General features: G+C 27.3%; 7 protein-coding genes across 7 annotated transcripts; 5 read left to right on the plus strand and 2 right to left on the minus strand.

The window, feature by feature from the left end:
• Positions 1-1,878: 1,878 nt before the first annotated feature.
• On the plus strand, positions 1,879-4,263 carry ENU1_016400 (hypothetical protein; the record flags this gene model as incomplete). The annotated part of the gene is made up of 1 exon (XM_008856854.1): positions 1,879-4,263. A coding segment is annotated over one exon (2,385 nt), but the record flags the coding sequence as incomplete, so codon positions are not given.
• A 388-nt stretch (positions 4,264-4,651) lies between these two features.
• On the plus strand, positions 4,652-5,746 carry ENU1_016410 (glycosyltransferase family 28 C-terminal domain containing protein; the record flags this gene model as incomplete). Its single annotated transcript, XM_008856855.1, has 2 exons — positions 4,652-5,506; positions 5,564-5,746. The coding sequence occupies 2 exons, from the start codon at positions 4,652-4,654 to the stop codon at positions 5,744-5,746; spliced, it is 1,038 nt and encodes a 345-aa protein (XP_008855077.1).
• Positions 5,747-8,261: 2,515 nt separating this feature from the next.
• Positions 8,262-13,616, plus strand: ENU1_016420 (hypothetical protein; the record flags this gene model as incomplete). The annotated part of the gene is made up of 1 exon (XM_008856856.1): positions 8,262-13,616. The coding sequence occupies one exon, from the start codon at positions 8,262-8,264 to the stop codon at positions 13,614-13,616; it is 5,355 nt and encodes a 1,784-aa protein (XP_008855078.1).
• An 81-nt stretch (positions 13,617-13,697) lies between these two features.
• Positions 13,698-17,061, minus strand: ENU1_016430 (phospholipid-transporting P-type ATPase, putative; the record flags this gene model as incomplete). Its single annotated transcript, XM_008856857.1, has 4 exons — positions 13,698-13,969; positions 14,022-16,548; positions 16,602-16,883; positions 16,936-17,061. The coding sequence occupies 4 exons, from the start codon at positions 17,059-17,061 to the stop codon at positions 13,698-13,700; spliced, it is 3,207 nt and encodes a 1,068-aa protein (XP_008855079.1).
• Positions 17,062-18,094: 1,033 nt separating this feature from the next.
• ENU1_016440 (hypothetical protein) lies at positions 18,095-18,688 on the plus strand (the record flags this gene model as incomplete). Its single annotated transcript, XM_008856858.1, has 1 exon — positions 18,095-18,688. The coding sequence occupies one exon, from the start codon at positions 18,095-18,097 to the stop codon at positions 18,686-18,688; it is 594 nt and encodes a 197-aa protein (XP_008855080.1).
• A 348-nt stretch (positions 18,689-19,036) lies between these two features.
• On the plus strand, positions 19,037-20,083 carry ENU1_016450 (Fe-S cluster assembly protein NifU, putative; the record flags this gene model as incomplete). The annotated part of the gene is made up of 1 exon (XM_008856859.1): positions 19,037-20,083. The coding sequence occupies one exon, from the start codon at positions 19,037-19,039 to the stop codon at positions 20,081-20,083; it is 1,047 nt and encodes a 348-aa protein (XP_008855081.1).
• A 49-nt stretch (positions 20,084-20,132) lies between these two features.
• Positions 20,133-22,025, minus strand: ENU1_016460 (guanine nucleotide exchange factor, putative; the record flags this gene model as incomplete). The annotated part of the gene is made up of 1 exon (XM_008856860.1): positions 20,133-22,025. One exon carries the CDS (start codon positions 22,023-22,025, stop codon positions 20,133-20,135), a length of 1,893 nt encoding a protein of 630 aa, XP_008855082.1.
• Positions 22,026-22,370: the final 345 nt, after the last annotated feature.

Consider the following 22,370-nt stretch of genomic DNA (forward strand, 5'->3'; position numbering starts at 1 on the left):
CAAATTCAATGAATAACATTAAGAATTGAAAAAGTTTAACATATACTCTTCAATCAATTAATTGGTTATATTAAAGAAAGACAAAGACCAACAAGGAAGTATGTCATTAAATAATGAAGAACCATTGTTTATTCTTTTAGTCTATTGATAAATTCAACTATCAAATAATAATTCAAATTGTAATATTCACTGAATAATAAATAATATTAAAAGAGATGTGACTAAACATATAATCAGTATCTTTCATTTATTTATTGTTGAATTACATTTGATTAATTCAAATGACTTTTACCAATTTATTAGTTTTCTTCTACTCTTTTGGTTTAATATCGAATTACTATTTTTCAATCAATAAACACAATCATAAATTCATTAATAAACAATACACAAGCAATTTAATTAATAAAACATTCATTGAGTTATTTAATTCATTAAAAATAATAATTGGTTTTGGTGTATTGTTAATTGATTGAACAATATTCTTAATGAAATACAAATGCAATCATACTACTAAAAATAATTATAGTTTTATTGTTACACTTCTTTTTAATTCTAATATCATTGCATTCAACTTTTGTGTAATGTATTCCAAATAATCAAATCATATCATTAGATTAAATAACAACATTAATCATAAAATATATTAAAGCATAACGAGTTTGTATTTATGTTATATATAACAAAATAAAATTAGGAAAAAAGTTAAATACAGAAATTAGATATCGCTCATCTTTCTTTAGTTTGATGTGTTTATTGGTATTGAAATAAAGACTATTCAAAAACTAACTTATACAAAGATTATATAAAATTTCAAATTAAGCAACTTTGTTCTCGAATGTAAAACAATAAAAATACATTGTTATAACTAATTTTAATAATGCTAACTCAATAAACCAATTTATTTGATTTATCATAAATATTTATAATAAAAACTCATTCCATTTACTTTTTTTAATGTGAGTATTATCTTCAGAAATAAAGGCATAGTATTTAATTTAAGTATGAGTAGTTGTAATAGTTGTATTAAAAAAAATAATTCAAATCTTTTAGAGAAAACAGATTTAATTAATGTCACCTTTGTTGATAAATCAAGGTAGAGGCTTTACCTCAAAGAATAAAATAATAATATGATAAACAAATGGGAACTACAATACTTTATTGCAATATGACAGAATAGTATTTTATTCAAAATTTAAAAATTTCAAAACATAAAAAAAAAGAATTTCTTTAATTGGGAAGATTAGTATTAAAAAAAGCAAAACAATTTTTTAATTTGAAGATTTTGTATTTGATTGATATTTTTAAATAAAACAAACAAATTATTATTTCTAAAACGAATATTGTTTAATTATTTTGTGTTTCTTTTTGTCTGAATTTTTTATGAAAAAAGGATTTTGATTTTTATAAAATATGAGTTACTTAATTAAAAATTTATTTAAAAAAAAAAATAGAATATTCCACTTATTTAAGTTAATGTTATCTTTAAGTTTGATAGTTTGTTACTCGACAATTTAGGATTTGTTGTTTTTACGTAATCAACTTTTATGAAGAAAAGTCATAATAAAAAAAAAAAATAATTAACTTGCTTTTTATCAAAAAGAAAAAAGATGAAAAAGAATCTTTAATTTCATCTACAAAATAAAATTATTCGAGAAATTTGAAGTTTTAAATAGTTATTATTTTACAATTAAAAAATGATAAAAAAATCGGGAAATGTATTGAAAAGAGATTCTTCATTTCATTTATGAGATGGATTGAATAAAAATAGATTGTTGACCTATTTCAAGCAAGAACTCAAAAATAATAAGCATAATTTTAATGCAAGTATTACTTGTTCTTCTCGCTATTACTTGTGCATTTGCTGATCAATCAAGCACTGCTTATTATATTAGAGAATTTTATGAAGTTCAAGACAAAGTTTCTATTTTAGAAGCTGAATTAAGTAGAATTGAAGATATTGAAAGACACATCCATGACAAAATCGATCATGCTGTACTTGATGTTGAAGCTGCTCCACAATCACAAAAGGGAAAAATCCAAAAAGAAATCAATTTAATGGTTTCTCAGTTAAATGGATTTATGAAACAAAAAGCTAAGTTAGTTAAGGGAATGAAAAAGTTATTGGCTTCTGTTCCAACATATGTTAAGGAAAGAATTATTAATACTCTTCATATTGAAAAAAGGTTCAATAGAAGTGAAGAAGTACTTGACGATGCTGAAGTTGTTAAAAGTGTAAAATCAAAGAAGGCTAAGTCTGTAGCTAAGAAAATAGCTAAAAGTGTTGTTAAAAAGCAATCTAAGGAAGTAAAAAAAGAAGTTAAAACTGTCACAAAGAAAGTCCATAAAATTGAAAAGAAAATCATTAAAGAAGCTAAGAAAATCATTGAAAAGGCTAAGAAAGAAGCTAAGAAATTAACAAAGGCTTCAAAGAAGGCTACTAAGAAAGATTCAAAGAAGGCTTCTTCATTAAAGAAATCAATGAAAGCTTTGAAGAAGAGTTTGAAGGCTAAAGTTAAGAAAGCTGAAAAGAAAGCTAAGGCTCAAGCAAAGAAACAAGCTAAGAAAATTGCAAAGAAACAAGCTGCTAAGACTCAAAAAGCTATTGCCAAGAAAGTTAATAGTAAAGTTAAGAAAGTCACTAAAAAAGAAGCTGCTGATAAGAAGAAATTATTGAAGAAAGTTAAAAAGGCTGAAAAGAAAGGAAAGAAAGCAGCCAAAGAAGCAAAGAAATCAGGTGAGAAAGCTGCTAAAAAAGCCGCTAAAGCAGCAAAGAAAGCTACTAAGAAAGTTACCTCAGTTAAATCTAAAGCTGAAAAATTATCAAGCAAAGCCGTTAAGAAAGCTCAAAAAGCTGTCAAAAAAGCCACTAAAGAAGCAAAGAAAGCTAATAAAGATGTTAGTAAGAAATTAAAGACTACAAAGAGTGATCTTAAAAAGAAAGCTAAAAAAGCCGCTAAAGCAGCCAAGAAAGCTATGAAAGTTGAAAAGAAACAAGAAAAGAAATTGAAACAAGTTAAAAAACAAGTTAAGAAAGGAACAAAGAAAATGAGTGCTGTTAAAAAATTAAAGTCTCAAATTTCAAAGAGTAAGAAAAATGTTAAAAAGGCTCTTCTTAAGGAAAAGAAATTGAAGAAACAAATTAAAAAGACTGCACAAAAAGCTAAAAAGACAGCCAAAAAATCTGCTCAAAAAGCCGCTAAAAAGTCAGCTAAAAAAGCTCAAAAGAAAGCACTTTCATCTGCTAAGAAATATGTTAAAAAGACAACCAAGAAAGTAACTAAGAAAGATGCTAAAAAGATTAAAAAGACACAAAAGAAACTTATTAAAAAATTAAAGAAAGCTGGAGTTTCAAAGAAAGTATTAAGAAAAGTTCAAAAGAAAATGTCAAAAGTTAATAAATTATCAAAGAAAAGTACAAAGAAAGCACAACTTAAAGTTAAAAAGATGATGAAAAATCTTAGAAAACAAAGCAAAAAGTATGTACAAAAGAAAAGTGCTAAATTAAATAAAAAGATATCAAAAATTAATAGAAGAAAGAAAGTTTCAAAGAAGGTTAATAATAAGAGAAGAGTTAATAAAAGAATTAATAAAAAGAAATTAGTTAAAAAACTCAATAAGAAAAAGTCTGTTAAGAAAATTAATAAAAAGAAAACAATTAAGAAATATAGTAAGAAAAGATTTACTAAATTAACTAAAAAGCTTAATAGAAAACTTACTAAGAAATTAACAAAGAAATTTGGAAAGAAAAAGGCTATGAGAATTGTTAAAAAAATGAAAAGATTTGAAAAGAAAGCCATGAAAAAAGGAATTAAGAAAGGAAAGTTTAATAAAAAGGCACTTCAAAAATTAATTAGAAAAGCTGCTAAAAAATCAATGAAAAAATATTCAAAGAAAATTGCTAAAAGAAGTTCTAATAAAAAACTTCTTTTAAAGTCTAAAGCCTTTATTCGTAAAGCAAAAAAGAGTGGAATGGCAAAGAAGGCATTTAATAAATTTAATGCTAAGAGACGTATTCTTAAAGCCCAAATGAAAAAGGTTAAGAATTTGAAAAAGGCTTTGAGAAAAGCACATGGATCTTCAAAGGCTCAACTCAGACACAAAATTCATAAAGTACAAGCTAAGGTTAAGGCTGCTAGAAGATCAGTAAAAAGAACTATGAAAGTTGCAAATAGAGCTATTCGAAAAGTATCAAGATCAGTATCAAGACCTAAACCATCTAGATCCTCAAGATCTAGACCATCAAGTTCAAGAAGAAGAAGATAAGATAATTGGAATATGTTTACGTTGAGAGAAAATATTTTTTAGTTTTTTTATTTTAAAAATTTAGAATTCTTAAAATTGTTGATTAAAAGAAACTAAAATCAAAATTAATAAGTAATGTCTGAAAGTCCACAAGAAGGAAGTCCTATTTGGGTTATTTGTTTAGTGTGTGGGTTAGTATTGTCTGTTGCTGTTATCATTGAAGTAGTTCATTACACTAAATTATATATTGCTGAAAAGAAAACCAAAAAAGTAGAATCACCAATGTTAAAGAATTAAAAAAACAAAATAATGTGATTTAACTAATAAAATAAGTTACGTGTTGCTTAGTAGTTTATCATGTTTTTTATTTTTTAAACTCAAAAAATAGTCATTCAAATAAAATTGTTTCATGAAACTTTTTGTTACTGTTGGTACGACTGAATTTGAACGACTTATTGAAACTATTAATGAAGAGGATGTAATGAAACAACTCTCCCAAATTGGAGTTACTGAAATGGTTGTTCAATATGGACATGGAAAATATATTCCTGAAAGTAAAGCAGGTATAACAGTTCATTCATTCTCTATGAAAACATCAATTTCAGAAGATTTTAAAGCTGCTGATTTAATCATCACTCATGCTGGTGCAGGATCTGTAAATGAAGCACTTAGTGTAAAAAAACCAACTATTGTTGTCATTAATGATGCATTAATGAATAATCATCAAACAGAAATAGCAAAGAAACTTTCAGAACTTGGAGCAGTTACATATTGTCCTTCTCCATCTATATTAAAAGAATTACTTTCTCATTACACTGTTCAACCTGGAAAAGACATTGTTCTTAAAGGAAAAGAGGTAGACGAAAAAATTGGTTATCTCATGAAGGAGTGGTGTGGATTAGATAAAAATAAAGATAAAGAAATTTGTGTAGTTCTTGGAAGTGGTGGACATACAATGGAAATGCTTCATGTGTTACATCCATTAGATGAATTGTGTCATGACGTTATCAAACAATTTGATGTAATTGTAGCTGAGAGTGATAATATAAGTTCAAAAAAATTAGAAGGAATAAAAAGTAAATATAATGTTCATCAAATTCCACGAAGTAGGAAAGTTGGACAGTCATACTTTACTTCTATTTTTACAACATTATATGCGATATTTGTTTGTATTGGTATGGTTTTAAAAATTAGACCAGAAGTATTACTTTGTAATGGACCAGGAACATGTGTTCCTGTTTGTATTTGTTGTTGGTTTTTAAATGTTTGTTATTTTTAATAGGTTTAAGTATTTAATATTACATTTATATTAATTTTCTAGTTATTCCAAAGGAAAAAAACAAGAATTGTATATCTTGAAAGTGTATGTAGAGTAACTACATTATCTCTTACTGGTAAAATATTAAAATTTATTGCTGATATATTTGTTATTCAATGGGAAGAATTAAAACCATTAAATAGAAATGCAATTGTCCATCATCTCTTTTATGCTTCAGATAATTAACAGTTAATAAAAATTTTATTATTTTTGAAAGAAAGTTTTAGAGTTTCATGTTAATCTCATTTATATTATATAGCATTATTTACTTTTTTAATTTTATTTAATGAAACTATCAGTACTTGAAGTTGTTTATTTAGATTAACTACGAATGAAATTTTCAACCTCCAATAATGTTACAAATTTTATGATAGTTTCCCATAAATGTGAAGAGACTGCTAACTGTTTAAAAGTTAATACATCCTTCATTAATGATAATTCATTAAAATGGTTTTTAAGCTATTTTCAAATTGAAACATTTGATTTTGATAAAAGTGATAGAATGTGTAATGAGTATTATAGAAATCATTTATATGTAAAAAAAGGGTACTTCTTTTATTAACTGAGTGATTAAAAGCAATTGTATGAATGAAATTATAGAAAAATTTTATCCAAAATTAGTTTTTTATATATTAATTCAAAATAGAGAAAAGGAAGATTGGTCATTCCCTTATTGTGTTAAAACATTTATGTTTGAAAGAAATAAAGCTCAGTGAGATTACCTCAAAAAGGTAATGTGAGAATGGAAAATGTAGAACAATGTGTTGTTTGTGATTGAATTTCACTTAGTTTTGAATTAGATACATTATTTTCATTAAAAGAACTTTCTATTCAAATGAGTGAACCAATTCAGTTTAGTCAAATTCATTTTAATCAATTAAATAAACTATCAATCAATAATTCTTCAAAAAAAAAAATAATATTTATTGATATTTCTTTTGATACATTAAAAGAAATAAAAGTATTTAATTCATGTCGTGTTTTAATACCATCTAACCTAAATGGAATAGAAGAGATATTATTATTTAATTGTGAATAATGGATATCCATATATTTTCATTACAAAATAAGAAGGTATACTAAAGATTCTTATGTTAGTTTTGGACAACAGAAATTAGAAGATATTGATAATAACAATGAACTATTACAACAATCAGACAGTGCTACAAAATATAATGTTCAACAAAGTTGAAACCCAAGTTGGTTTATCTTTTTTTAGGAATGATATTAATGAAAATAATGGAATGAACTTTACTAATATAGAATTAGATTAATTCAAAGAAATGTTTGAAGATTATTTGAATATCCATTTGATAAAAATAAAGTTGATAAAAAGGTTTTTAAAATAAGATATTTGTTCCTCCAGTTTTTTCTTATGTTAAAATTGAAAATAAAAAAATTATTCATATAACAAATATTTCTTAAGGTGATATAAATATGGTAATTTTTAATGACTGTTATACTGAAATACAACAAACAAGAAGTTTTTAAGTTTATAACTTTTAATGGAGAATATAAGACAATTAAAAATAATAAGATATTTTAAAGTAAAAATAAAAGATGTAAGGTTTATTTCTATTGGTTTAATTGATACAAAACAATATTTTAGTTTTAGTAATTGTTACGTTAGATGGAAATAGTATTCAGTTGGATATCACGCTGATGGTGGTATTACTTTTAATGGATTTTATGATAAAATACAAATTAATCTTCTTTATGGAAACGAAATTGGTATAGAAAACGTTGGTAGTTGTGGATATAACGGAAAAACTCATGAAGTTTTCTTTAATAGAAATGGTGTTCTAATCTAAAGTAATGCACTTTACTGAGAGTTTATTTACGCTGCTATTGAATGTGAACAATTTAATGAAATTACATTAAATTGTTGAGAAGAACCATTTAAATTTGATTTATTAATATTTGAATAAAAATATTTTTAAATAAATTTTCTTAAAAGCTTTTTATTTATTTTTAATTTAACTTTTTTTGGTTTTTCAATTTAAAATTAAATGAAAAATAAAAATCAACTTCGTTATAATTTATTTTTTCATCAATTTTATTTTTTTATTTTTAAAATTAAGTATCTTCATTTATCATTCTCATAAAATCCTTTTTTTTACTTTGAGAATATTTTTAGAATAAACCAAAGTTATAAAAGTTGGCGTTATTGATATAATTCGGAAATATTATTTTTTAATAAAAACCACTTTTTTATCAATAACTTATTTTGATTTATTAATATAGATTAATATGTATTTATATGTCTTGAGTCTAATCTTATAAAAATATGAAGTTATTTAAAATAATAAGTAATAATATTACTTTTGTAATTCTTAAATTAAATTACAGAAAACTCAAAACTTTATATTTATAAAACATAACATAACATCTAAAAGAAATTATTCAAATAATTTGTAAAAATTAATATTAAATTATGAAAAAGTAATTTTTTTTCTGGTTTAAAAATACTTCAATAATTAAAAATAAAATTATGAAAAAAAACGATAAATCGAAAGAGTATTAAGGGTGATAAATGAATATTTTATCGGGAAAAATAAGTAAATTGGAGAAATTACATAATTAAAAATTTAAATTTGAAAAAGAAAATTGAACTAAATATTATTTAGTTTAAATGTTTATTATCTTACTTGCACTATTTACATTCTCTTCATTTTCGAAAGAATGTTCTTGCAATACATTTATGAACCTCGAACAGGGATGTGAATCAGTGAGTGTTAGTTCTAACTGCTATTTAATAGTTAGTACTTCTTCAACTCTTTCACTCACTTCAGTTGGAGACTCCCTAGGCAAAGTTGTTGTTCAGAATGGTGCTACTCTTACCGTCAAATCTATGAGTGGTGTTCAAATTAGTAATCGTGGGACTCTCATTTTACAAGGGGCTCAAAGTGGAAAGGTATTTAGTTCTGGAATTATAACAATTTCTGGAAGTGTTAGTTTAGATTATATCTCAATAAGTTCTAGTGCAAAAGGATCTATTAATTTTAATGAACAAGTTAATTCAGAATATAACGTTATTTTTAAACAAGCTATTCTGTCAAAAGGATTTACTGTGTCAGCACCTTATAAACTAACTATTAATAAACTTGGATCTGATAGTTCTGAAGAAGTTAAAGTTACTTCTGCACAATTTGATATAACAGTATTATCATATGAGAGTGATATCATATATTATTTGTATCATAATAGTCTTAGCTTTACAGCAGGAAATGTTTTAAATAAAGATACCAAAAATACAATTAAATGTTACCAAAATACATTTAGTACACTTTCTGGAGCTGCCAAATCTAATGCTGCATGTCCATGTTCATTGTCTAATGATCTTTGTGATTTAACTATTTCACAAAGTGGTAGTATAGGGTCAGGAGAGTCTCATTATAATACATTAACAATTGATGGAACAGAAGAGATTACTCTTAAAGGGAATAGTGACTCAATATTAATAATTTCATCTCTTGATCTTAAAACAAGTATTACATTTGATTCATTCAAAAAGGTTATTATTTATGGACAATCATCAAGTAGTGGTAGTATAAATATTTCTGTTAAAGAAAGTGTAGAGGAATTTTCTATTTTTAATAGTGCTTCTACCAAGATTGACACATCTGCTAATAGTTTCACAATTGAATCTGTAGCTAAAGAAGTAGTTGGATTGAATATTCACAAAGGGAATGTGAACATTCTTTCAGACAATAAGTTTAAAATTCTTGTAGAAGAAGGGAGTGTTACTTTTAAAGGAAGTAAATTTGAAGATGAAGAAGTTACTCTTAACTCAGGGTATCTTGATATTACTGGTGTTGAGATTTCTAAAAGCAGTACTTCAACAATAAAGTTAGGTCCTAACAGTTATATCAAAATCAAACCAAATGCAACAACTATTGATGATAAATTTATAGTTACTTCTTTAGAAAATAACAAAGACAATTTATATCTTTCTTGCGATTTGAGTTATATTAGACTTAGTACTAACAATGAAGAAAGTTGTTTGTGTTTGTATAATGATCCAATTAACACATATCTTAATTGTGGTTCATTCTATTCTGTTGGTTCAGGAGACCTTATTATAGATGAAAAAGATGAAAACGTTAATAACCTTATTACAACAAAATTCACTTTTGGACATGACACTCTTATTCTTGGTGGTACTGATTTTAGTTCACTGGTATTTAGTGTGCTTGATATGAATGGTAAGAGTAATGTTGTTATTAAGTCTTCTTTAGATAGTCGATTTGATCTTACAATCTCAGAGTTCACAAATGTTCCAAAGTATTTAACTTTTGAAAATATAAATCTTAAACTTCCAACAGAATTTGTATTTTCAGATGGTCAAGTGCTTATATTGAAGAATTCTATGGTTTCATTTGGTCATGAACAAAAATTCAAACGAATTGAAATGGACCATCGTAGTAGTATTAAGAGTAACAGCGGTAACATTAATGCAGAAATAATTCATTTTGATTTCTCAGGGCTTAATGCTGATGTTAAAGAACCACTTATTGAACTAGGAACCGAATATTATTTAGTTGTTAGTAAATTTATTAATTACGTTAATAGTACTAGCTCAGATAATCATTATCTTGTCATTACTAAAAATACTGATTTTAAGAATTATAATGGTGATGTACCAAATGGACTCTCTCTAAAATGTACGAATAGGGCTCTTATGTATATAAAATCAGCTGATGGTATTTCTAATAATTTCAAGTGTTCTGAAATCGGACTTGGAGTCAAACAGTGTGTCATCAAAAGTACTGATATCGAAGGTAATAGCATTGATTTGTCATTACCAGATTCTTATGAAAATAATATTGATCAAGGATGTCCATGTAGACATGATATCTCTGAATCAGCAGATAGTTGTGATGTTACTTTTAATAGCGAGGGTAATGATATTTTATTTACTTCTTCTAAAAATGAACAAACATTCTCTGTTATGGAACTTCATGCTAACAGCGTTAATTTCCAAATCAACAAATTTATTGTTAATAAACTCTTGTTGTCTTCTAATGTTGAGTTTAATACTGCTGGTGGTGTTAAGATTACCACACTTGAAACAAGTAAAAATGCTAAAATTGTGTTTCATCATCAGTCTACACTTGGTAATACTAAAATTCATTCCGGTAGTACATTAGATATAAAATGTGAAACTGATACATTCTTTGAAGGTAACATTAATGTATTAGATAACAGTAATAAACTGAAAAAAGATGATGGCACCACTAAAGAAGAGGCAAGTGGAATATTTAACGTGGAAGTTGATTCAGAGTTAACAATTAGAAATGGTTCAACAATTATTGTTAATAGTCTTATGATTCATAAAAACAATGAGACACAATCTCATATTACTATAAGTAAAGATTCAAAAATAGTATTTGTTAATGGTGCAAAATTGAAATATGATATGACTGTATTTACTTATAAAACGATTTTTGATTTTGATGATGTGAGTCAATTTGACGCTAGTCATATTGAATATAGTCAAACAGGTGATACACATACTTGCAGTGCACTTGCAAGTATTAGTACTTCTAGTAATATTGATGGAAACAGTAAAAATTCTCTTGACCAAAATTTCTTTGATGTTGGTTGTAATCCATTAAAAATTATTTTATGCCCACAATCATTCGTCAATAATTATGCATGTGAAGGAAGAATTGATTGTGTGTTTAGTAGTTCAAGTAAAAGTGATACATTATCTGCAGGAGATTCGAGTTCATATGAAAATTCAGGAGTTAATTGTCCATGTGGTAGAGAAGATCAACAATCATCTAAATATACATCAGCCTGTTCTGTTTCTATTCCTAATACATTAAGTGATAAGAATATTACTGATTTCTTTGGGCATTTTGTTGATATTAGAATTGATTCCTCTATTTTTATTTTTGTAACTAGTTCATCTGTTGATGTCCAAAATTTAATTCTTAGAGGCACTGTTCATTTCAGTAAAAGTGAAAGTGATACAAGTGAAACAACTGGTAAAATTACTGCTGGTAGTATAGATGTTTATACTAAACAACCAACTAAAGTTTATTTCGAGATTCCTTCTGAAGTAAAGTCAGCTAAGACAAAAGAGTCAAGTGTACTCTTTTCTTTCCATGATGAAACAATATTCAGACTTGGTAACGCTGATAATACAACTGTTGGTATTGAACCAGGAAGTTCTATTACTCTTAACCTGAATGGTGTACCTAGTGATAAAAGTATTGAACTAAGCCTTGGAACAGATATGAAAGATGCAAGTCTTGCTCTTATGGCTAAAAAACCTTTACGTTTTACTAGTGATGTTATTGTAAATAAATTAACACTCAGTAGATCTCAGTATTCAGGAGAACAAGACTCTAGTAATATTCCATTCTTCCTTGATGTTGGAGATGATCATGCATTTAAAGTACAAAGTCTTTCTGTTGTTCCATTGGAAGTTATTAAATATCCAATTGTTCAAGCATCTGATATTGAATATGTTTATGTTGGAGATTTCCAAAAGAGTTTATATCTTATGGATGAGTTCAAAAGTGTTTTGTATTATAAAGGAGAGACTTCTCAAAGAAAAGATGAAATTGTATGTGTTTTAAATTACAACAACCCTGTTAATGGTCATGTTATTTATAATGACTCTGATATATATGATTATGACTTACTTAGTTGGAATAGAAGAGGATGTCCATGTGATGGAGGACAATGTACCTTAAAAATTAATGATGAAATAAAACCATCAGTTGACAATGATACTGTTGCTGTTTTTGGAATTAATGCAACTGCTTTAAGTACATGGGAAATTGATATTGATAAGAATGTTGAATTAGGTGAAGGAAAGGCTGTTGTTGATAAAATGGTTGTTTCAAATGTCAAAACACTTACATTTAGAAGACTCACTGGTTCTATTTCATTATTGAATTATGTTCCAAAGACTGTAGAGTCTGGAGAAAGTGTTATTCCAACTTGTTATGACATTAATGTTGCTGATGTTAATTCTTCTTTCAAGGTAGAGTCTATCCAAACAAGTAATACTGCTCCTTATAAGCCTTCAGGTTCTGAAACTAGTTATAGTGCTAGTTCTAGTCTTACATTTATGCAGAATTCTGCTAGTTTTTCATTGACCTTTGATGATGAAGGTGTTTTCTTCTCTTCTGTTGTTGCTACTGACTCTAAACAAGTTAGGTTGGGTAGTAGTGAATCATCATCTATAAGCTCTCTTATTCATACAATGAAATTAATAAGGTCATCTATCTATTTTGAGAAAGGACAATGGGACTATGAAGCTAATACTTTAGATGTTGAGTTAAATTCCCCACAAACATTCCCAATTGTCTTTGCTCCTTCTTCTAATGTTAGATTTAGAGATGTTCAGGTCATTGTTCATATTCCAAGTATTTCTCTTAATGAACCACTTTATTTATTCCGTGTAACATCAAGTGATTATATTGCAAATAACAACATCACAGTAGTTGTTACTACTGATCCTATTGATACTGATAATATCAAGACTACCAGAAAAGAAGATTCTTCTGTAGAATATGAATTTGTTCAAGTCTGTTCAATTTATCTTGCTATTGTACCTAAAGGATATAGTATTGAAAGTTGTCCAAATGATCCATGTGGTACTAATGATGCAGTTCTTATACAAAACATTACTAACGACGATGTTCCAACTTGGGTAATTGTTATATTAGTTATTGTTGGTGTCATTATTATTATTATAATTATCCTCTTCATTGTCTTTATTGTAGTTGCCCGTATGTTCTTGTTAAGAAGAAAGAATAATAAAGTCTTTGATGATGATGACAATATTTTCTACCAGACTGCTGAAGAAACTACAGAAAAGGATGAAGGTTCTAATGAAGAAAGCCAATCTGCTGAATCAGGAAGTGGATCTGGTTCATCTTCAGGAAGTTCTTCAGGTGCTGGTTCTGAAGAATTAGGAAGTGGATCTCAGTCTGGAAGTAATTCTGAAAGTGAACAACTTGAAGAAAGTAAAAAGGAAGATGATAGCTCAAGTGGTTCAGCTCCAGAGTCAAGTGAAGAAGATGACGATGATTAAAAAGAAAAGGCTTTAATTGATTTTTTGTTGTGGTAATTAAAAAATTGAAATTATTAGAGATGTTTTTAAATAAAAATCCAATTAATCTATTCTTTTCATTTGTTTATTCTCTTCATTTTTGTGGCAATAGTTGTATGGATTTAAATAAGATAGATAACGTATATATTTATTAAAAAATGTCATCTTTGGACATTTATAGTTGAAGCTTACTGGACAACGTCTGTTTTCTACTGTCATATATTTTGGTGGGAAAATTAATTGATAAAAGAATTTGGCAATAAATGGGATCGAAGTGAGTAATATAATAATAACCAATTTCCACCAGAATTGCCAACTGAAAACAAAAGAAAGGTCTAGATAAATTAGAAAATGAATAGAAATAGTAAAAACAAATAAAGAACAAACCGAAATAAGACTTTAATACAAAGAAGGAGATGAAATAAATTGCTATAGAGAATATTTCTGAACCAAGAATGATCCAATTCCATCTTCTTATTGTAAATCCAACATTAATTAATTGGATTAAAATTAATGCAGTAAATGAAATTGACACGATATTAAGGAAAGTGTCTTTAAAGAGTACCATACATAAGAACATAATAATTACAGCTTGTAATATACTCAAAGACACCCAAGCAATCAAACTACTTAAAGACAGACGTTGTTTTGTTTGAAGTTGATGATATAAATCAGGAAATTCCATAACTTTTTGTTCATTTACTCGTTCATCAAGAATGAGTGAAATAACAGGAAGCATAGTGTAATAAGTGGCATATCCCATTAACAAAAATCCTTGGAATAGTGCAACTGGTGCAAAGTTAAATATTGCACTAAAGATAGCTTGCATAATAGAAATAATCATTCCTCGATGCATAATAAATAACGCCAAATCACTTGAACGAATATATGAATTTCTTCCATGCCATAATAATAGTCTAGTTATATGACTAAATTGTTTTAATGAAAAGTCTGCTGCCATTGATGCTTGTTTGCCTTCTTTTCCTTCAATGCCTAATCCAACGTCAGCCGCTTGAATCATACTTACATCATTACCTCCATCTCCAATAGCACATGTACGTATTCCAGACTTTTTTACTAATAAAACAATTTCAGCTTTTTGTGTTGGCATACATCTACAACAAATAACACTCTTTGCTTGTAATGCAAAACGAATGAATTTGTCTGGGATTTCTTTTAATACTAATGAAAGTGTTGATCCATCAACAATAAGACCATCATTTTCTAAAGTTATTGAATATCTTTCCATTAATATTTCTGCTTCTTGGACACTGTTTGCAAAGAATTCTCTTACTTCTTGGTCTACACCAATTAACCTAGTTGATTTGGCAATGCATAATGCTGTTTCTACTTTGTCTCCAGTTAACATCCATGTTCTAATACCAGCATGTCTCAACATTTCAAGTGATTGCTGAACATCATCTTGTAATTCATCTTCTACACCAGTAATACATAATACCTTTAAATTATTTTCAATTTTAGCAATGGATTTAGTTATTAATTCATCACGATCAGTCATAGCTGAACTAGCTGCATTAAACTCCTTTTTAAATATCTCATAATCTTCTTTGCTTATAACTTTCTTGCCAAATACTAATGTTCTTAATCCATCCTTTGCTAAATTTCCACACTCTTCACCTAACCATTCAACGTTATCAATCAACTTAGACATCACACTATCAGCACCCTTCATGTACAAGACAATTCCTTCATCACTACTAACAATTACTCCCATTCTTTTAGTACTTGAACTAAAAGGAAACATATTTAATATTTCATATTTCTTTTCTTTGCCCTCAATATCTAATTTCATTGTTGTGTAAGTTTTCTCTTTCAAAGTAATTCCTACTAATTCGGTAAATTTAACTAATGCAACTTCATCAGGACTACTTGCTTGATAATACCTTTCTCCTTCATTGGAAATTGATGGCGTGACATTATGACAAAGTGCCAATGCCTTGATACATTCAAATAATTTGCTAGTAGAATTCTTTTGTAAGATGGTGTTATTAGAATCATTTTGAATATACTCTTTTAATTCTTCTTTTAATTCTTCAGCACTATCAACTGAATATGTTTGATTACCAAGTGAAAGAATTTTAAAAGACATTTCATTTTTTGTTAATGTTCCTGTTTTATCTGATAATAAGAATTGAACTTGTCCAAGTTCTTCTGGAATTGAAGAGTTTCGAACTTCAGCACCTTCTATTTTTTCATCAGTAGAAATAAACATAGAATAAATTAGCTTAGAAATATCTAAATTTACCCTTATTGAAATTGGAATAATAGATGAAAACAAAATCATGAATCGAACAACAACCACAATTGTAAATGATGAAAAAATACCTCTACATAAATCTGGAACTACCATTAATATAGACAATCCTAACATAATACAAAACAATACCTTTGATACACTATTTAATGCCATATCAACCCTTCCCCATTTAACATTTCTTTGACCATTTCGGTTCATTGAACTTCGAGTCTCTTTTCCAGTATAAATAACAATACCAATAATTTCTTCACTTGCTAATACTGTATTTGCCCAAGCTGTATTATCAACAGATACAGGAATAGTATCATTTTCTTTTCTGATTCTACCAGTAAAACTATAAATTGCATTTTGTGGAGCTTCACAATCAATACAAAATATTGTGTTCTCTAATGACAAATGGTCTAACCCTTGAAACTCTTTGATACATCTTCTAAACTTCCAATCTGTTTCTCCATCAAGTTGGTCTGTCTTAATAAAACAACTACCATCTTCATCTGATGATTGAAGAATTACCAAATCTGCAGGAACTCTTTGTCCTTTTCTTAAACGAAGAATATGACCAACTTGTATGTCTTTAGCTTTTACAGGAATAAATTCACCATTATGAAGTTCTTCAAATTGTTCATTATTCAGTTTCTATATGATAAGTATACCAAAGTCTTCCTATCTCTTTAAAGACAAAAACAAACAACATCTCTAAGTGCAATTCTAATTTCATCAATAGCATCTTTGCAAATAGCTAAACAAACAACAAAAACTAATGGTGCGAAGTATGTAAACGTCATTCCGACTTTAAATATTGGAATTAATTGAGAACAAGCATTACATAAAAAGTATAGATTATAAAAATATTTAAATTGATTAAATAGTGACATAGGAAGAAAACTGTACCATGTTGTTCTAGTATTACTCACTTTGTTGGTGGTATATTTTTGTACGTTTTTAATTTCAGGACGATAAACACTCCTTGGCTATAAACGTAATTAGCTTCATCTTTCTTTTCACTTTTATAATTTTACAAACTTTATGAAATTGTTTATACCACTTAAGTGCTGGTATCTTCTCATACCATTTTCTGTTGTCTAAAGGAAACATCCAATCCTCTTCATCTGATGAAACCAATGGAATTTCTATCTCTTTCTTGCTCATTACTTGCTTTACAAGTAAGATTTTTTTTAGATTTTTTTCCTTTTTTTATCATTTTAGTTAATTACTTTGAAGTTTTTAGGTAGATCTTAAAATATAATATAAAAAAATAAACTGAGCATTTAGTCATCCCTTCATTTTATTTGATAATAAGATAATTTCTTTTCTTTTTAGGAGTTGTTGTCCTTATCATTTTGTTATTAATTATTTTACTAGGATAAAAAGATTACAATAAACAAATCAAGTTTTCTTGAGATAAATACATAACTACTTTTATGTAGAATTCGTGATAACTCCATTACATGCGTTATTCAATTCGACTCAACATTAATAAAAATATCAATTAAGTATTACGCTCTTTTTTTTTATTAACAAATTCTTACCAGATCATAATTTATGTCTTTTATTATATTTAAACTTCATTCTTCAATTTTTACATAAACATTCTTATCATTTTAATTTGTTTTGCATCACAAACTCTACATTATATTTTTCTGCTGTAATGAAGTTAAATGTCTTTTTTTATAATAATCACAAATTGAGTATTTTGTTTTTTCTCCATTAATTCTTATATTCTTTAACTTTGCATTTTTATTGTTGTAAACCCTTTTGTTACAACTTTCTTTATTTGAATTATTGAAAATGAGCTCTATTCAAGACTCTTTAATTTGTATTTGGAACTTCTTCACTTAAATAACTTCCAACAATTGACTAATTATCAAAACATATTAAAACTATGAAAGTTTATCATTTTTTTACTCACTTTACAAAAGTAAGTACAACCAAATTGCCATTTAAGTTTTTCAATATAACAAATATGCTACGTTCTATTCTTCTAAGATTAGTGAATGTCTGATTTTAGAGAGTTTGTTGAATTTAGAAAATTGCTTGATAAAATTAAATTTTTTATTGATATGCTCTTTATGTACTTGACTATACATAAGTAACTATTAATACCAATGAAAAAGAGAATCACTCCAAAACGAAAGAAGTTTCAATAAAAAGATGAAGCTAAAACATGTGTTTCATTTCATTGATGAATCGTTTACCAATAGTCCTTTGTTTTTTTGTTTGTTTATCAACTGCTAATTACACAATATTTAGTAATGGAACATTTAGAAATAACTGGTATGAAAAAGGTTCTAGTTGTTACGCTTCTCAAACAAGTCAATATAATGGACAATATATTCTCTATACCCAAATGGCAAGAGATAAATTTTTAAATTTATACTCAGACACACCAATAAAAGATTATAATTTTTTAACATTTGCAATTAATTGGGAAGATCAATACTGCACTTTAAGAATTGGAGTAGAACTTGGAACAGAAGGATACCTTACTAGTTTTAGTTTTAAACCTGACGTTTTAGAACCACAAAAATGGAATAGAGTTGTTGTAGACATATCATCACTTTATTCTAAAGACATTGACACAATTAGAGTTAACAAAAATGACCTTCGTGATACGAATATCATGTTTAATGATATTATGTTTACTAATGAACCATTACCCGCTGGTGTTTTTGAATATCCTAAACTACAAACTTCCTCTGAAGACTCTGAACTTAAAGATTCTTCTGCTCTTATTATTATGTCATTAGCTGCTATAATATTCACTATCTTCTTTTAGTCTCACTTTAATGATATCTAATTGAAAACAAAGAAACAAAAATTTTATCATTTGTTTTTTCATAATAATAAACCCTGGATATTCTTTTTATCATCACTTTATGAAGTCCTAGGTGTTGATGCCAAATACCATAAACAGTCCCTCTTGCTCTACTTGAGAAGAAAGTCAGAATAATTCTTTTAAAGAAGTGGACATATTCTGATGAATTATAATAAAAAAACAAATAAATATAATGGAAAGTACCCTTAAATTGGACCTTTCAAAAACAAAATAAAGGAAAATACCAACGTATCGCCACGAAAACTAAGATTTAAACCTAGCATACTAAGAAAAAACAATCATTAGAATATGTCAAAGAATAAATTAATTGGTGGAGCCCTTTGGGAACATTACAGTAAGAAAGTTAAAGACCATATGGATAATCCACAACACCGTGGTGAAATTACTGAAGAAGAAGGTAAAGAACATGGATGGAAAGTTATTGTTGCTGATTGGGGAGCTGAAGCATGTGGTGATGCTGTTAGAATGTACTGGGGAGTTAATCCAAAAACTAATATCGTAGAGAAAGCAACATTTAAGTCATTTGGATGTGGTACTGCTATTGCTTCTTCTGATGTTACAGCAGAACTTTGTATTGGTAAAACTGTTGATGAGTGTTTGAAAATCACTAATTTGGATGTTGAACGTGCTATGAGAGATTCTCCTGACGTACCAGCTGTTCCTCCACAAAAGATGCATTGTTCTGTTATGTCTTATGATGTTGTTAAGAAAGCCGCTTCTCTTTATAAAGGAGTTAATGTTGAGGATTTAGATGATGAAGAAATTGTTTGTACTTGTGCACGTGTTAGTTTAAGATTAATTAAAGACACTATCAGACTTAATGATTTGAAGACAGTAGAAGATATAACACATTATACAAAAGCAGGAGCATTTTGTGGTTCATGTGTTAGACCTGGAGGACATGAAGAGAAGAAATATTATCTTGAGGATATCTTAAGACAGACTAGAGCTGAAATGGAAATTGAAAAGATGAAAGCTAATTGCAATTCAAATGACTTTGAGAAATTAACAATGGTTAAAAAGATTAGTAAGTTGAATCAAGTATTTGAACAATACATAGATCCTATTGTTAAAAAAGATGGTGGAAGTGTAGAAGTATATGAAGTTAAGGATGGAGTAAATGGTGAAATTATCGTATATATTCAATATAGTGGTAAATGTGTTGGTTGTGCTGCTGCAAATGGAGCAACTAAAGAGAAGATTCAAACGATTTTAAGAGACACTCTTTCAAAGAAAATTATTGTTATTCCAGTTGACTTACCACATACTCATGATGATGATTTGATCGAACAATTGGAAAATGAAACAACCTTAAATATCAAAAAGAAAGATTAGTCTTTAATTTGAATCCATTTTTTTTGAAATTTCTTTTATTATTTTGTTTTCATTTACTATCTGGTCTTGGTGATGAAGGAATTGAAACTGATTGAACAAGATTTTCTGATATATTACTTTCAGACGATAAATGTTGTTTTGAGCAAACTGGAGTTGATACAGTCATATCAATTGAACTGTTTACTCTAGAATGAGCAGCTGCTTCTGCCATACTTTGTTTTGCTTCTTGAGCTAATCTCCATTTTTCTACACAACTCATTTGAGCTACACTTTTACCTCTTTCTGACCATTTTCTTGTTTGGGTTGTTCTTAATGATTGATATTTAATATCTAACATGTTTTTAGCAACTTCAGCTTTTTGTTTAGACGCTTCAATTGCTTTGTCTTCAAAGACCTTCTTTCTTTCTACTGCTTTTTCGTAGGCTGATTCAAATACTTTAAACCATTCATCTTTCTCTGCTTTACTCTTTAAACCAACAAAAATATGACTCTTACCTGAAGTAATTTTTAAAGTAGTTTCTGGTGTAAGTTCTTTTGTTTTTGGCATTTCTTCTTCTTTAACTTCTTCAATCTTCATATCAATTACATTAAAATGAGTTTTGTAAGTAAATTTTTTACTTAATGTTTTAGATAACATAGCTTCTTTATATTGAGCAAATATACACACATCAGAAAATAATAAACAATGACATGGAACAAATTTCTTTTTAAATAATGCTAATACAATACCATCTTTTTGATAGATTCTACCTGGTTGTTGTAAATTAACATCAGATGGTAAGTCAGTTATTCTTTCACTTAGTTCATTAACTTTATCAATATATTCATGTTGTCTTGAAAATTCATTTACACTTATTGCTACTTGAGAAACGATATTAAATCCATTTGATAAATCTTTAAAATCTGGATGGTTTTGTGGTGTATGTTTAAGAAGATCATTTAACAATAATTTATATCTTGGAATTCTTTGAATTGGTGTAATCAAGAATGATGTTAATTCAAAATTTTTATATTCATCAGGTGCATTATTTCTTATTTGTGAATAATAAAATTTGAAAAATTCATGACCACTTCCAAGTTCTTTTAGTACTTTTAAAGCTTCTGGATAATTTTTACAATATTCTCCATATATTTTTAAGAATGGAGCTAATTTAATAAAAAGTCCACCAATTTTAGATTCACTATTCCATTGAGAAATAACTTTTTGGAATGACTGAAGAAATTGTTCATTAACAGAAAGAATCATTTGAATATCACTAAATATTTTTTTGTACTGATCCATTGTAATTAATTGTTTTGTCATAACTGGTTCAGCAAATAATTTGACTATTAAATTTAATTGTTGAACATAACTTTCTTCAGTAGATAATAACTCTTGTGCAACATTAGTTCTATATGCATATAATTTATTCATTTTTCTAAATTCAAATTGTCTTGCTGCACGAGTAATAACTGTTGCAGCAAATTCTTTTTGTGCAATTGTTCCAGCTGTATGAATTTTTTCTAATATTTCTCCTTTAATTTTAAATCCTTCAAACCATCCTAATTTCTTTTCATCAAAATTTACTAATTTAATACCATCTAAATCTTTTACTGCATATGCAGCTGTCTTTGGAACACCTGTTTTAATCATAAATGCAGATGTTTGCTCTACAGTCCAATATCTATAATCCATAGAATATGCAAATTTTGGTGGTTTAAATAGATTCATTTTAATAACATTACCTGTCATTTTTAATACTTCTGTTTGTCTTCTTTGTGCAGTTGATACTTCTTTTATTTTTGCTGCAATAATATTTCTTTGTTTAACTGTTAATTTTCCAACAATACATTTCCAATCAATAAATTTTAAATCTTCTACACATGTTGCTGCTACATCATCACTAGTAACTTCCATTAATACTTGATCACATTCTTTTTGGTCTGGGAATAAATCCATCATAAATTTAGTTAAGTCTACCAAAGTGAGTAAAAAGTTAATGTTTAATTTAGTCCCATAAAGATATTCAAACTATTTTCTGATTTGTTGTTTTCTGTTGCCATTACCTTCAACTACCTTTTTTTATGAATTTTTTAAAATCTTCAAAAAAACTTTTCTTGTTACTTCGTGTCAGCTGAGTTTTTCTTTCAGTAACTCTATTATCCATAATCCTATTATTTCAGGATTTTGTCCTAATTCATGTTTTAATAATTTTTATTCATTGCAGTTCTTCAGTAGTTATAAAACTCGTTATTTATAAGAATTATTTATTACTTACCTTAAAAACAAAATAAATTAGTTTTTATG

This window comes from Entamoeba nuttalli (assembly GCF_000257125.1).
Source record: "Entamoeba nuttalli P19 unplaced genomic scaffold asmbl_2268, whole genome shotgun sequence".
Taxonomy (NCBI): domain Eukaryota; phylum Evosea; order Mastigamoebida; family Endamoebidae; genus Entamoeba; species Entamoeba nuttalli.